General features: G+C 45.0%; 1 protein-coding gene across 1 annotated transcript; it reads right to left on the bottom strand.

The window, feature by feature from the left end:
* Positions 1-14,276: 14,276 nt before the first annotated feature.
* LOC127296430 (mitogen-activated protein kinase kinase 9) lies at positions 14,277-15,640 on the bottom strand. The gene has a single exon (XM_051326501.2). It carries the CDS (start codon positions 15,541-15,543, stop codon positions 14,554-14,556), a length of 990 nt encoding a protein of 329 aa, XP_051182461.1. The 5' UTR covers positions 15,544-15,640; the 3' UTR covers positions 14,277-14,553.
* Between the last annotated feature and the right edge of the window lie 358 nt (positions 15,641-15,998).

Below are 15,998 nucleotides of genomic sequence, written 5' to 3'. Positions count from 1 at the left end.
AGCAAATGGGCGAGCACCATGGGCACGCCATGTTGCTAGCAAGCTCGAGGACGACGAGGACGACATGGCGACGCCTGCGCGGAGGAAAACACGACGGCGGCGCGCCGCGGAGAAGGAGTGCCGAGTACAACTTGTCGCTGGCGGCGGCGCGAGCGGCACAGTGCGGCGGAGCGCCCGCTGCTGCCAGGAGGAGGTGCGGGCGACGCGGATCTACGGCGCGGCGGCGCGCAGAAGCGGGGGCGGCCGCGGAATCGACCGGCGGCGGCTAGATTTCACGCCGGCGGTAGGTGGGGAAATGAGGGCGCGGGCGCGGGGGGGAGGAAATTTCCAGCCGTTGGCTTTTCGCGCTTGGACGAGCGTTGCCGCGCGCTGTAGCCGACGCGCCAGATATGCCGCTCCGGTTTGTGCAAAACGCCGCGCGCCCTAAATTTTTTACAGCGCCGCGCCGTTTACCGCGCCTGCTGGAGCGCCACATTTCCTCCCGCGCGCGCTATATCGGACGTTTTTATGCCGCGCGGCCTATACAGCGCGTCTGTTGGAGATGCTCTTAGTGTACGTCAAAAGATGCAACTGAAGTCACGCCAAATTCACACTCTTCTTTTTCGATAAAGAGTATATATTAATATCGCCAGTACCCGCAGCCTTGCGTTAGGTCTGCCTCCTTCCTCTCTTGTCACTCCGGCATGGAGGGACTGGCGGCGTGGGGGCCTGCTAGTCTCGCGGATAATGGCGGTGGTCCTAGGATTCCTCCTATCGCCAAGTTGATGATCTATTGCTGCTTGTCCCCATCGATCTGGCGGAAGTGGCATGTTCCGGATGGCTCTGCTAGCGCTCCACGAGGCGTTCTATGCCTGGAGTTTGCCGGATCGGGTGGGGTTCGGTCGTGCGCACCCGTGTTTAACTCTAACCGTTTGGTTTCAGAGAGAGCGCCTCGAAGCTTTGCTGGCTATAGTATCATGGAGCATGTTCTCGTTCCAGCATGTAGCCTAGAAAATTTGAACTACAAATGACTAAACAAGAATCACACCCCGGCACGCGGCTAAAACCAAAGTCTTCATATTGTACCTGATCGGTTCCGTCTAGCCAACCTCACCCTCAGTGGAGATGGCACCGTCTACAGTATGTAATCTTCGGCCCATGATTCATTCCCGATGTCGACTGGCCTTCCACGCGCCTTGCCTCGACCCGGACGCAGCCGTCCTGCCCCAACCCGGCAAACTCTCCCTCGCCAGCCCGAGTGCCCACCTCTGCGCCACCTTGTCATCAAGTACGGAGACAAGGGGGGTGGGGGGGCAACGCCCCCCCTATGCTCATGATTTTCCTTCGAACACAAGCCATAACAGCTCCTTTTTTGGGGGGATGACCCCCGGTATGCCAAAGGCATGCCAAACCGTATGGTTTGAGCCATCAAAGTACCAGTTTAAAAGTTATTCCGGGTAACAAGGGTTGGTTCTATGAGTCATACCGGTATCCCGGGAGGGGCATACCGGAACCGGTTAAGAAGGTACTGGAGTACCGGTACAGGCTACACTGTAGCACATCGGCAAGACTGGTCAAAGATGTCTCCTGAGCTAGAAGACAAAGATGAGCGAAGCACTTCGGCTTTAACCGAAAGCCCTGACGCCAAAGGCAAAGGATGACGTAAAAGGTACCGGAGGATGTCACCGCTCCTGATTAAAGACATAGCGGCATCAACGGTAGCTAAAGTGGCTTTGTAAAGTAGTTTGTCTAGTCAAAGATCCCATTAAGGTTTCCTAGGATTCCTTCCCGTGTAAGCCACTGATACGTCTCCAACGTATCGATAATTTCTTATGTCCATGCTACTTTATTGATGATACCTACATGTTTTATGCATACTTTATGTCATATTTATGCATTTTTCGGAACTAACCTATTAACGAGATGCCGAAGAGCCAGTTGTTGTTTTCTGCTGTTTTAGGTTTCAGAAATCCTAGTAAGGAAATATTCTCGGAATTGGACGAAATCAACGCCCAGGATCTTATTTTTCCACGAAGCTTCCAGAACACCGGGGGAGAAACGAAGTGGGGCGACGAGGCGGCCACACAACAGGGCGGCGCGGCCCAAGCCCTGGCCGCGCCGGCCTAGTGTGTGGGCCCCTCGCGTCGCCCCTAAACCTACCTCTCCGACTATAAGAAGCCTTCGTCGATAATAACTCCAGTACCGAGAGCCACGATACGGAAAACCTTCCAGAGACGCCGCCGCCGCCAATCCCATCTCGGGGGATTCAGGAGATCGCCTCCGGCACCCTGCCGGAGAGGGGAATCATCTCCCGGAGGACTCTTCACCGCCATGGTCGCATCCGGAGTGATGAGTGAGTAGTTCACACCTGGACTATGGGTCCATAGCAGTAGCTAGATGGTCGTCTTCTCCTAATTGTGCTTCATTGTTGGATCTTGTGAGCTGCCTAACATGATCAAGATCATCTATCTGTAATGCTATATGTTGTGTTTGTTGGGATCCGATGAATAGAGAATGCTATGTTATGTTGATTATCAATCTATTATCTATGTGTTGTTTATGATCTTGCATGCTCTCCGTTACTAGTAGAGGCTCTGGCCAAGTTTTTGCTTGTAACTCCAAGAGGGAGTATTTATGATCGATAGTGGGTTCATCCCTCCATTAAATCTGGGACAGTGACAGAAAGTTCTAAGGTTGTGGATGTGCTGTTGCCACTAGGGATAAAACATCGATACTATGTCTAAGGATGTAGTTGTTGATTACATTACGCACCATACTTAATGCAATTGTCTGTTGTTTGCAACTTAATACTGGAAGGGGTTCGGATGATAACCTGAAGGTGGACTTTTTAGGCATAGATGCATGCTGGATAGCGGTCTATATACTTCGTCGTAATGCCCAATTAAATCTCACACTGCTCATCATATCATGTATGTGCATGGTCATGCCCTCTTTATTTGTCAATTGCCCAACTGTAATTTGTTCACCCAACATGCTTATTCTTATCGGAGAGACGCCTCTAGTGAACTGTGGACCCCGGTCCATTCTTTTAATCGAATACAATCTCTTGCCAATACTTGTTCTACTGTTTTCTGCAAACAATCATCATCCACACTATACATCTAATCCTTTGTTACAGCAAGCCGGTGAGATTGACAACCTCACTGTCACGTTGGGGCAAAGTAATTTGGTTGTGTTGTGCAGGTTCCACGATGGCGCCGGAATCCCTGGTGTTGCGCCGCACTACACTCCGCCGCCATCAACCTTCAACGTGCTTCTTGGCTCCTACTGGTTCGATAAACCTTGGTTTCTTACTGAGGGAAAACTTGCCGCTGTACGCATCACACCTTTCTCTTGGGGTTCCCAACGGACGCGTGCTGTACGCGTATCAAGCTCTTTTTCTGGCGCCGTTGCCGAGGACCTGAAGAAAAGTTACACCACAGAGATCTCTAACTCCCACGTCAACTTTGCGCCAGCAACTCTTTTTCTAGCGCCGTTGCCGGGGAGATCAAGACACGCTGCAAGGGGAGTCTTCACCTCCAATCTCTTTATTTTGTTTTTGTCTTGCTTTATTTTATTTACTACTTTGTTTGCTGCACTAAATCAAAACACAAAAAAAATTAGTTGCTAGTTTTACTTTATTTGCTATCTTGTTTGCTATATTAAAAACACACAAAAATTAGTTACTTGCATTTACTTTATCTAGTTTGCTTTATTTACTGTTGCTAAAATGGGTACTCCTGAAAATACTAAGTTGTGTGACTTCACAACCATAAATAATAATGATTTCTTATGCACACCTATTGCTCCACCTGCTACTAGAGCAGAATTCTTTGAAATTAAACCTGCTTTACTAAATCTTATTATGCGAGAGCAATTTTCTGGTGTTAGTTCTGATAATGTTGCTGCCCATCTTAATAATTTTGTTGAATTATGTGAAATGCAAAAGTATAAGGATGTAGATGGTGACATTATAAAATTAAAATTGTTTCCTTTCTCATTAAGAGGAAGAGCTAAAGATTGGTTGCTATCTCTGCCTAAGAATAGTATTGATTCATGGACTAAATGCAAGGATGCTTTTATTGGTAGATATTATCCTCCTGCTAAAATTATATCTTTGAGAAGTAGTATAATGAATTTTAAACAATTGGATAATGAGCATGTTGCACAAGCATGGGAAAGAATGAAATCTTTGGTTAAAAATTGCCCAACCCATGGACTGACTACTTGGATGATCATCCAAACCTTTTATGCAGGACTGGATTTTTCTTCACGGAACCTATTGGATTCAGCTGCTGGAGGTACCTTTATGTCCATCACTCTTGGCGACGCAACAACGCTTCTTGATAACATGATGATTAATTACTCTGAATGGCACACAGAAAGAGCTCCACAAGGTAAGAAGGTAAATTCTGTCGATGAAACCTCCTCCTTGAGTGATAAGATTGATGCTATTATGTCTATGCTTGTGAATGGTAGGACTAATGTTGATCCTAATAATGTTCCGTTAGCTTCATTGGTTGCTCAAGAAGAACATGTTGATGTAAACTTCATTAAAAATAATAATGCTTACCGGAACAATTCTAGTAACAACTATAGGCCATATCCTTATAATAATGGCAACGGCTATGGTAATTCTTACGGGAATTCTTACAACAATAATAGGAATTCACCCCCTGGACTTGAAGCCATGCTTAAAGAATTTATTAGTACACAGACTGCTTTTAACAAATCTGTTGAAGAAAAGCTTGGGAAAATTGATATACTTGCTTCTAAAGTCGATAGTCTTGCTGCTGACGTTGATCTTTTGAAATCGAAAGTTATGCCTAATGAAAATAATAATAATAAGATTGTTACTATAGAAAATGCCATCCAAGTTAGAATTAATGAGAATATAAGATTGATGGCCGAATTGCGTGCTAGGTGGGAGAAAGAAGAAAATGCTAAAGAAGATAATATAGCTAAAGTTTGGACTATTACCACCACTAGTAATGCTAATGCTCCACATGTTGCTGCACCTCCTACTATCAATGGTAAAATAATTGGTGTTGGCAATGTTTCCACTTCTAATGCAAAGCGTGAAAAACTGCACTGAAAGCTGCTAAAAGCTTTGAAAGCGCTTGTGATAAAACTGCTGAAATTTTTTCCAACATTGGGGACAATGATCCCATTGCTTTAGATTATAATGGTTTGGATTTTGATGATTGCCACATCTCTGAAGTTATAAAGTTCTTACAAAAACTTGCTAAGAGTCCTAATGCTAGTGCTATAAATTTGGCTTTCACGAAACATATTACAAATGCTCTCATAAAAGCTAGAGAAGAGAAATTAAATCACGAAACTTTTATTCCTAGGAAGTTAGAGGATGGTTGGGAGCCCATCATTAAGATGAAGGTCAATGACTTTGATTGTAATGCTTTATGTGATCTTGGTGCAAGTATTTCCGTTATGCCTAGAAAGATCTATAATATGCTTAACTTGCCACCATTGAAAAATTGTTATTTGGATGTTAATCTTGCTGATAATTCTACAAAGAAACCTTTGGGGAGAGTTGATAATGTTCGCAGTACCGTTAACAATAACATTGTCCCCGTTGATTTTGTTGTCTTGGATATTGAATGCAATGCATCTTGTCCCATTAGGGAAGACCTTTTCTTCGAACTGTTGGTGCTATCATTGATATGAAGGAAGGTAATATTAAATATCAATTTCCTCTCAAGAAAGGTATGGAACACTTCCCTAGAAAGAGAATGAAGTTACCTTTTGATTCTATCATTAGAACAAATTATGATGTTAATGCTTCATCTCTTGATAATACTTGATACACACTTTCTGCGCCTAGCTGAAAGGCGTTAAAGAAAAGCGCTTATGGGAGACAACCCATGATTTTACTACTGCACCTTTATTTTATATTTGAGTCTTAGAAGTTTTTACTACTGTAGCAACCTCTTCTTATCTTAGTTTTGTTGCATTGTTGTGCCAAGTAAAGTCTTTGATAGTAAGGTTCATACTAGATTTGGATTACTGCGCAGAAACAGATTTCTTGCTGTCACGAATCGGGGCCTAATTCTCTGTAGGTAACTCAGAAAATTATGCCAATTTACGTGAGTGATCCCCAGATATGTACGCAACTTTAATTCGATTTGAGCATTTTCATTTGAGCAAGTCTGGTGCCTCAATAAAATTCGTCTATACGGACTGTTCTGTTTTGACAGATTCTGCCTTTTATTTCGCATTGCCTGTTTTGCTATGCTTGATGGATTTTTCGATTCCATTAACTTTCAGTAGCTTTGTGCAATGTACAGAAGTGTTAAGAATGATTATGTCACCTCTGAACATGTGAATTTTGATTATGCACTAACCCTCTAATGAGTTGTTTTGAGTTTGGTGTGGAGGAAGTTTTCAAGGATCAAGAGAGGGAGATGATACAATATGATCAAGGAGAGTGAAAGCTCTAAGCTTGGGGATGCCCCGGTGGTTCACCCCTGCATATTTAAAGAAGACTCAAGCGTCTAAGCTTGGGGATGCCCAAGGCATCCCCTTCTTCATCGACAACATTATCAGGTTCCTCTAGTGAAACTATATTTTTATTCCATCACATCTTATGTACTTTGCTTGGAGCGTCTGTTTGTTTTTGTTTTTGTTTTGTTTGAATAAAATGGATCCTAGCATTCATTGTGTGGGAGAGAGACACGCTCCGCTGTTGCATATGGACAAATATGTCCTTAGGCTTACTCATAATGTTCATGGCGAAGGTTGAATCTTCTTCGTTAAATTGTTATATGGTTGGAAACGGGAAATGTTGCATGTGGTAGTGTATAATAAAATACTTGTAGAGCATTGAGCTTTGATAACTTGATTCTTTGCAAATGTTTTGAGGTATTTAGATGATAAGGCTTGCTGGATAAATAAGTTAAAATTAGTAGTGGATTGTTGTCTTTAAGCTTGTGCCGTACTACAAACTCTATTTAAATAGTTGAAGGTGTAGTTGGACTTGATAGCTTTCCATGTCTGAGAGTTCATCGTAATAACTAAGTTGTGCTGAAGGTCGAGGGAGCTAGCGGGGTACTTGTGCCACCGTGAACAGCCCTCCTTGGAGTAAATTTTAATCATGCTCTTAATGATGAACCTGCTAGTTGTTTGCAATAAGCTTGTGAGTTCTTTTTGACTAATGTTAAGCTACGGTTTTTGGCACTTCCACCATCCAAATTTGCTAAACTCTTCGGTACTGTGCATTGCCTTTTGCTCACATTGAGAATTGTGCATACTTCGCCAGTACATCCAAACCCGTGGGAGGACTTTCTCTTGTTCTCCTACACATAAGCCCATACATCTCCTCAAAACAGCCACCATACCTACCTACCACAGCATTTTCATAGCTGTTCCGAGATATATTGCCATGCAACATCCATTTTACATTACATGCCATGTTGTCATTCATTATTTATATATTGCTTTGCATGATTCTATACAGCTGATGTGAGTTTTACCCATGTTACGCTAGATCATTGCACATCCTGCTACACTGGCAGAGGCATACAGTTTCATACATCATGTTTCATTCATTATGAGTTATTTGTACCAAAAAATGTGTTGTCATATTAGGATGTTGCCCCTAAAAGTGAAAAGAGCCATGGAGGCCATCAAAAAGAGAAAAAGAAAAGAAAGAAAAAAAATAGAAAAGAAAAAGAAAAAGAAAAAGAAAAAAAAAGAGAAGAAAAAAAAGAGAATAAAGAAAAAGGGGGCAGCATTACTATCTTTTATCCACACTTTTGCTCATGTTTTAGCAACCGCATTATTCATAGTCATCATTTGTGCTCATGTTTAGCACCTACACTTCATATGAGAGAGTTTTCATGTTTTATTAGTATAACTATGTGGGGAATTTACACTATAGAACTTGGGTTGTATATTCCAATGATGAGCCTCCTCAAAAGTTCTCTAGGTCTTCGTGAGCAACCAAGTTGGATGCACCCCCACTAGTTCCATTGGAGAGCTTTCATACACATATAGCTCTATGTGCATCCGTTGCATGACAATCACTACTCCTTGCATAGCTTCGATCATAAGGCTTCCTCTTGTCTAATGGTCATTTATAGCTTTGCAAGCCTTTCTTCCATTTGGCCTTCCAAACCCCCATTAACGTTCTTTATGCCATAACATCCTGGTGCTAATACCAAATGCTTGCGCTCACCGGTTGAGTAGACTTCGAAACAGTTGATTCATGACGTTCATGTTTATGTTTACTTGACTGAATCCTTCTTATGTTGTGAAAATTTACTTGATGCTTGGAATGAAGGATAGAACTTCTACGCTGAATACTTAACACATCCTTAATGAACTTTGTACGGTTTCATGTCTTTAAAGCAATAGTTCATGAAAACTTCTAGCTTGTTTAACTCTTGCATTATCATCTCTTATATCAATATAGATACTTGCTTTGAATGATTTGATCTCAGCTCATGTGCTTACAATAGTATGATCAAGATTATGATGGCATGTCACTCCAGAAATTATCTTTGTTATCGTTTACCTACTCGGGACGAGCAGGAACTAAGCTTGGGGATGTTGATACGTCTCCAACGTATCGATAATTTCTTATGTTCCATGCTACTTTATTGATGATACCTACATGTTTTATGCATACTTTATGTCATATTTATACATTTTCCGGCACTAACCTATTAACAAGATGCCGAAGAGCCAGTTGCTGTTTTCTGCTGTTTTCGGTTTCAGAAATCCTAGTAAGGAAATATTCTCGGAATTGGACGAAATCAACGCCCAGGATCTTATTTTTCCACGAAGCTTCCAGAACACCAGGGGAGAAACGAAGTGGGGCGACGAGGCGGCCACACAACAGGGCGGCGCGGCCCAAGCCCTGGCCGCGCCGGCCTAGTGTGTGGGCCCCTCGCGTCGCCCCTAAACCTACCTCTCCGACTATAAGAAGCCTTCGTCGATAATAACTCCAGTACCGAGAGCCACGATACGGAAAACCTTCCAGAGACGCCGCCGCCGCCAATCCCATCTCGGGGGATTCAGGAGATCGCCTCCGGCACCCTGCCGGAGAGGGGAATCATCTCCCGGAGGACTCTTCACCGCCATGGTCGCCTCCGGAGTGATGAGTGAGTAGTTCACCCCTGGACTATGGGTCCATAGCAGTAGCTAGATGGTCGTCTTCTCCTAATTGTGCTTCATTGTTGGATCTTGTGAGCTGCCTAACATGATCAAGATCATCTATCTGTAATGCTATATGTTGTGTTTGTTGGGATCCGATGAATAGAGAATGCTATGTTATGTTGATTATCAATCTATTATCTATGTGTTGTTTATGATCTTGCATGCTCTCCGTTACTAGTAGAGGCTCTGGCCAAGTTTTTGCTTGTAACTCCAAGAGGGAGTATTTATGCTCGATAATGGGTTCATGCCTCCATTAAATGCAGGACGATGTGATGAAAGTTCTAAGGTTGTGGATGTGTTGTTGCCACTAGGGATAAAACATCGATGCTATGTCTAAGGATGTAGTTGTTGATTACATTACGCACCATACTTAATGCAATTGTCTGTTGTTTGCAACTTAATACTGGAAGGGGTTCGGATGATAACCTGAAGGTGAACTTTTTAGGCATAGATGCATGCTGGATAGCGGTCTATGTACTTTGTCGTAATGCCCAATTAAATCTCACACTACTCATCATATCATGTATGTGCATGGTCATGCCCTCTTTATTTGTCAATTGCCCAACTGTAATTTGTTCACCCAACATGCTTATTCTTATCGGAGAGACGCCTCTAGTGAACTGTGGACCCCGGTCCATTCTTTTAATCGAATACAATCTACTACAATACTTGTTCTACTGTTTTCTGCAAACAATCATCATCCACACTATACATCTAATCCTTTGTTACAGCAAGCCGGTGAGATTGACAACCTCACTGTCACGTTGGGGCAAAGTAATTTGGTTGTGTTGTGCAGGTTCCACGTTGGCGCCGGAATCCCTGGTGTTGCGCCGCACTACACTCCGCCGCCATCAACCTTCAACGTGCTTCTTGGCTCCTACTGGTTCGATAAACCTTGGTTTCTTACTGAGGGAAAACTTGCCGATGTATGCATCACACCTTCCTCTTGGGGTTCCCAACGGACGCGTGCTGTACGCGTATCAGCCACCCTCTCCCCTATATAAGGAGAGGGGGCACACCCACACGCGAGAGAGTTCTATGAGCAATCCTGTATCGAGAAACCTGTAACCTTACATGATCAAGAAATAGAGAGATCGAGAGGTGAGAAAAACCTTGTGTTCTTCTTCTTCTTCTTCCTCTGGCCGAAGCCAAGTTCATCAGGAATCCATCCGGAATCCACTTCATCCATACCAAAACCCTCCCCCGAATCCTCTAGCGCACATTTGGCCCCAAGATAAGTCATCCCATGGCATCTGTCTGTTCACCACGACGACATTCTTGTTTGTGTGATTTTAGCTAGTTCCGCCCCCTCATACTAACATTACCCTCTTATACTTCATTCCTAGCTCCGTCCCTGCTCGTCGTCACCTCCGCGCCTCAACTCTGCGCCACCTGGCCGAGTTCCACGTGCCCTGCTCCGACCCCGCCTTCACCCTGCCTCGACCCTGCCGCATAAGGATATCCATATCTGATTCCGACGTGGTACTCTGGATACAGTGTATAATATGGTGTAGCAACATGCGGATCTCGAAATTAATTAGGATAATCTGAAGGTTTAAACCAATAATCCAATTTTTTTAGTCAAAAGGCAAGGCCAATCTCACAATGTTAGTAGATATTGAGTTACAAAATTCATTTAACAAACATGTTTAGCTCTGAATTTCTATCAATGCTTAAGTTTTAGCGTAAATTATGTCCCCTTTTTCTTAACTACAAAAGACTGAAAGTTTAAATCCCTCTCAAGAAGTTTGAACTCTTCTCAAGATTTCGAAGGACCATAATTATTTACCGATGAGAACATATATCTGACTACTTTTGTTTCCGATCCGAGTTCGCCCCATTTCCGATTTGAATCCGCAATTCGTTATATCCGCATTCAAATCTGATACAGAGCAATATCCGCTCCGATCTGAATCCAAAAAAAAAATATAGTTAAAAAATATGGTACAAGCAAAGTCTAATCCAATCCGTTTACATCCCTACCAGTGATGCACCAGGCGGTGCGCCTCTGGTAGGGCACATACTAATGGTGCACCATCACGCTAGGTGGTGCGCCACCGGTAAAACTTGCTAGTGGATCGCTAGCGGTGGCGCATGGCTGGTGCGCAATGAGACCAAAAAACAGTGCGCCACGGGTAGCTGTTTTTCTAGTAGTGTAGGTTGTTTGGTTGTTTTCCTAAATAGTAATGTTGATACTCTTTGTGATGATGATTAGCGTTTGCTTTCCCCCGCGCGTGTAACCTTGGCATTGCAATTAAATTTAAAATCATAGGAAACTATTCGTTGGTATTTACATGTTTATGGTTTGATTTTTTTGGTTGTCTTTGGACAATTACATGATTGTGTCATGAAAATCGAAAGATTTTTAAAACCTTAAAAAATTTGCTCATTTTTTTGTTAGACTTTATTTTGTAATTGCTCAAAACTATCGTGTACTATTTGCCCTATAAATACGTAGGATCCCACTTGATACCGTAGTGTACGTCCGGTGGTTGAGCTCAAGATGATACGATAAATAAACTTTCTATTCATTGATCTTTCAAAGTGTAGATACGATGACAAGACGAGCATGAGGAAGGATTTGGACGACAGCGCACCATTTGCACGCACGCGTTCGGTGTGCCGGTGAGGAGGTGACATCCATTGCGCGTTTAGGCAATTGCAGATTCAGTTTAGCTCACCGACTACCTAAGCGAAATCAGGTGTACGCGCAAACAGTACTGTGCTGTCCATCTGAATGAAAACAAGTATCGTCCTCGCGGCCGTTAGGACTACGTTATCCACACAAGTGCTGGATTTCGAGTACCTTTTGTTCTGTTCTGGGTTTAATCGGTAGGACAGATCACTAATCTGGTAGTACTAGTATCGTCTAGCGCACGATGATCTCGGGACATCTCAACAGTTCTCTACATGCTCCACGTAACGCACAATTAGCATATGCTCGCCGGACATCGAGGAGCACATGATTCCAGAAAATCCAGCATGATGTGTTGTCTAAGCAGAAATGCCCATGTCATGACTCATGACAACCTTTCATCGAGGAGCCTATGCCATGACGATCTTTTATCTAGAAGAAATGTCCCGTCTACCTTAACACAAAAAATTTCGAGGTAATAGCCGTCAATATCAGTGGTTCGATTGGATAGAAAAGAGTGACCCAATTTATAGAAACACCATACAAACTATATATGTGCACTGTCTGCTTTATAAGGAAAATTAGGCCAAAAAACCACGCTAGCGAGGAGATACGTCATCCACACAACACATGCACCGAAGACCACAAACACACACCTCTAGCTTCGGAAGAGTCATCACGTGGCCCTCGCTTCCCAGTCGACCGCTCACTGATCGGAGCCGCCGCCCCGACATAGCAACTAGGATGACCTTCATATTACTCAAGATCACACACATCAGGGTCACACCCACAAGAAGCCTACCCAAGACACAAGCCATGCATGTTCATGATTGATTAAATCACTCGTCTTGCTTCAACGGGAACGTGGTGTCTCCCTGAAATAACATTCCATTTTAACAAGACAATTTTTTATTCGCATTTATTTATTATTGGGGATGTATGCAACAACCCAATCATAAGTTGGTTCTATAATGTAAGGCAAATTGCAGCGCAGAACAAAATTGTCTTGTACCGTATAAGGAACAATTAAAAATGACAATTCATAAGTACTTGTAAGAGAGGAACAACAATGCCATCATATCATATCATTGAAAGTACAAACGTCATAAATATAGTTCAAGCAGGTGTAGAGGCGGATTATCATCGATACAGATGCTACCGCCTACGGTTTGATCTTAATTTTGATGATAATGATCTGGGCATCATGGTGCTCTTTTCAGGGAGGCCAAGTCTTAGGCTCTCTTATTTATGTTGGGATGATGCGGTTTTTGTTCTCTTTGGCATGAACAAAACGATTTTTGTTTATGATACAAAAAATATTGTAATATGTTACGAGTGTTGTTCTTATTTATCAACTCGTTGTGGTTCTAGGTTTTAGTACAATGCCGGCAAGTCGCAACACAAGGTGTTTGATGCAATGGGACGACATTGGAGTAACTTACGGGAGACTTTATGTCCCGGTTTGGATGACAAACTTGTTAGTGTTTGTTTTCACACATGACATGCCACATTTTCTCTTGACCCTTATATGAGCTTTTTAGCGCAAAGATTGGAGTTGTGCGCATGAAGTATGCATAGAAGCAAACTAATAGGGTTCTACGACTCAAGGAACCTGTATGGCTTGTTGTGCCCTATGTGTTGGCATTGTGATCACGGCTTGCAGCAAGTAAAATATCATTAAATTTTGTTTATTTATAGATACATAGATCATCAATTTTTGGTGCGAGAAAGGATACATACCATTGTCCGATTTAGCTTTTATAGCTCTTTTTATTTACATCTTGTTAGGCTCAATGAAGAACCGGGCAGTAGCCCAACGGTTAGGGTCACACTGGCGTACCCAACGAACAGAGTTCTCTCCCATCTTAAGGAGCAGTTCTTCTATAAAAATAAATAAAGAAATGTGCAAATGAGGGCTAGTCCCGGTTGTTCTTGTTATTTTCGGGCTCAATGTGCGGATGTTAATTAAGTTATGTTATGGTAGAATATCTATAGAACTGAAGAACGTTGGTTTAACTTCAAAGAAGAAGCTAGTTTGTCAAACTATAAATAGAAGAAAAAAAATTGGTAGCATGATCAAGCCAAGTGCCAAACGTACCCCTTCCAGGAAAATCTTTGCCCACTTCCCCTAGTTTTTTCTGTTACACCTAAAAAAATGCTGTTTCTCTATTCTACCTAACTTTTTTTTTTTAGAGTAACTATTCTAACTAACTTGAACATCCATAGAATCAAACAAGAAAATGGCATCTGAAAAGCCCTTGCAATACCAAGTAAACATAGGATCGCAATATTATGAAAAAGATATGCCAATGTCTCATCGTGCAATGCGTGTTTTCTTGTATGTTGGTGCATGTGCAATGTGGCTCCTTCATTTTTTTTTATCATAGGTTATGCTGATAGGTGAGCTTAGTTCTCGAATCTCGATAGGAACAAATATTTTATAGGTTTATATAGCTTCAGAAATTTCCTTGCGCATCACAGATCGTTGAGATAACCATTCCATTAACCCCTTATGTATAGCTCATCAGGAAGAAGATTTCCTTTCTCAAAATTGCCTTTTGCAAGTTGCAATTATCGATCGTAGAAACCAAGTAAAAAAACGAAGGAATCCTCGGATGGCAGGAAAAGAAGAAGAAAAACGCACACATGGGCCAGGATATTCTTCCTCCCCGTGGCGAAGATTATGTACACATCATCAGCTAGGATGGATGGGCTCCTAATAATTAATTAACTGTCCTAGTTAGCCGGCGGCCAGAGTCAGGCTATTGGTCGCCGAGCTCGGCCGCCTCGGCGACGAGCGCGGCGAGGGATCGCTGCGCCTCGTCCGCGTCCCGGCCGGCGATGAACGGGTGCAAGAGCAGCTCTGCGACGGACGCGCGCTGCCCAGCCTTCTTCTCGAGGCACCTTGCCACGAAGTCCCGGAAGTCCTCGGACGCGGCGGCGGGCGCCTCGGGCGCGTCCCCGAAGCAGATGGCGCACATGAGCGCGGACCAGTCGGGGCGCTGGCCGGCGGGGAGGAGCGGGAAGTGGCCGAGGTAGAGCTCGAGGACGGCGACGCCGAGGCTCCAGACGTCCGCGGCGTAGGGGTCGTAGTCGCCGGAGTAGGCGTCGGGGTGGAACCGCTCGGGGGACATGTAGGCGGCGGTGCCGACGTAGGACGCGCAGGGGTCGAGCCGGCGCCGGAGCACCTTCCCCGCCCCGAAATCCGCGATCTTGACCTCGCCGGCCGCGCCGACGAGGATGTTGGCGGGCTTGAGGTCGCGGTGCACGACGCGGAGCGCGTGCAGCGCGTCGAGGCCGAGGAGGGCCTGGCGGGCGACGGCGGCGATGGGGCGCTCGGGCATGGAGCGGCCGAGCCGGCGGAGGAGGCCGGAGAGGGAGCCGCCGGGGAGGAGCTCGAGGGCGAGCGCGGCGGGCTGGTGCGTGGACGGGGACGGGATGACGGCGTGCAGGCGCACGACGTGCGGCGCGCCGGTTGCGAGGATGAGGATCTCGGCCTCGCGGGCGGCGGAGGGGTCCTCGGCGGTGAAGAGCTTGAGCGCGTAGGGGTGGGACGTGCGGCGGTGGCGCGCCTTGTAGACGGTGCCGCCGTTGCCCTGGCCGAGCAGGGAGATGCGCTCGTAGTCGGAGAGGCGGGGCGCGTCGGTTGGCGGTGGGGCGGCGGCGGGCGGGGCGGGTGGCGGGCGCAGCGCGAAGTGGTCGAGCGGGAGGGTGAGGTGCGGTAGCTGGCGGCGCTGGCGGACGAGAGCCATGGATGGTTGGTGGTGTTGGAGTGGCGTGGGGAGAATAGGTGGGTGGGTGAGGTGAGCTCCGGGGACAAGTGACTATAATGGTAGAGGTGGAGCTCGGGGGGCAGCTGGTTTATATTGAGCTGGGGAGTGTGGGAAGGAGGAAGGCGACGGGTGGGCGCGAGTGGAGTTCGGGTGGAAGAGTTGAGTTCAGTTGGATCTCCATTTCTCGTGTACGTCTGCTGTGCTACGCCCGTCGTCTGCGGCCTGTCATCTTGCACGAATGGTGCAGGGCATATTGCCATCGCGGATTCGGCGACGCTCGCTAGTTTATCTGGTACCATCTCGTTTTGCTGCCTCTCGGGAATTTTTTGCGCAAATATATCATTTGTTAGTGTTTTAGTCCAGGCTGGGCATAAGATGTGGGCTGTGTATCGGAAATTCAATTCGGCTTCTCGATGTATCTCTATTAAACAAAT

This window comes from Lolium perenne, chromosome 4, assembly GCF_019359855.2.
Source record: "Lolium perenne isolate Kyuss_39 chromosome 4, Kyuss_2.0, whole genome shotgun sequence".
In the NCBI taxonomy this organism is placed as follows: domain Eukaryota; kingdom Viridiplantae; phylum Streptophyta; class Magnoliopsida; order Poales; family Poaceae; genus Lolium; species Lolium perenne.
This window is presented reverse-complemented; position numbering and strand designations above follow the sequence as displayed.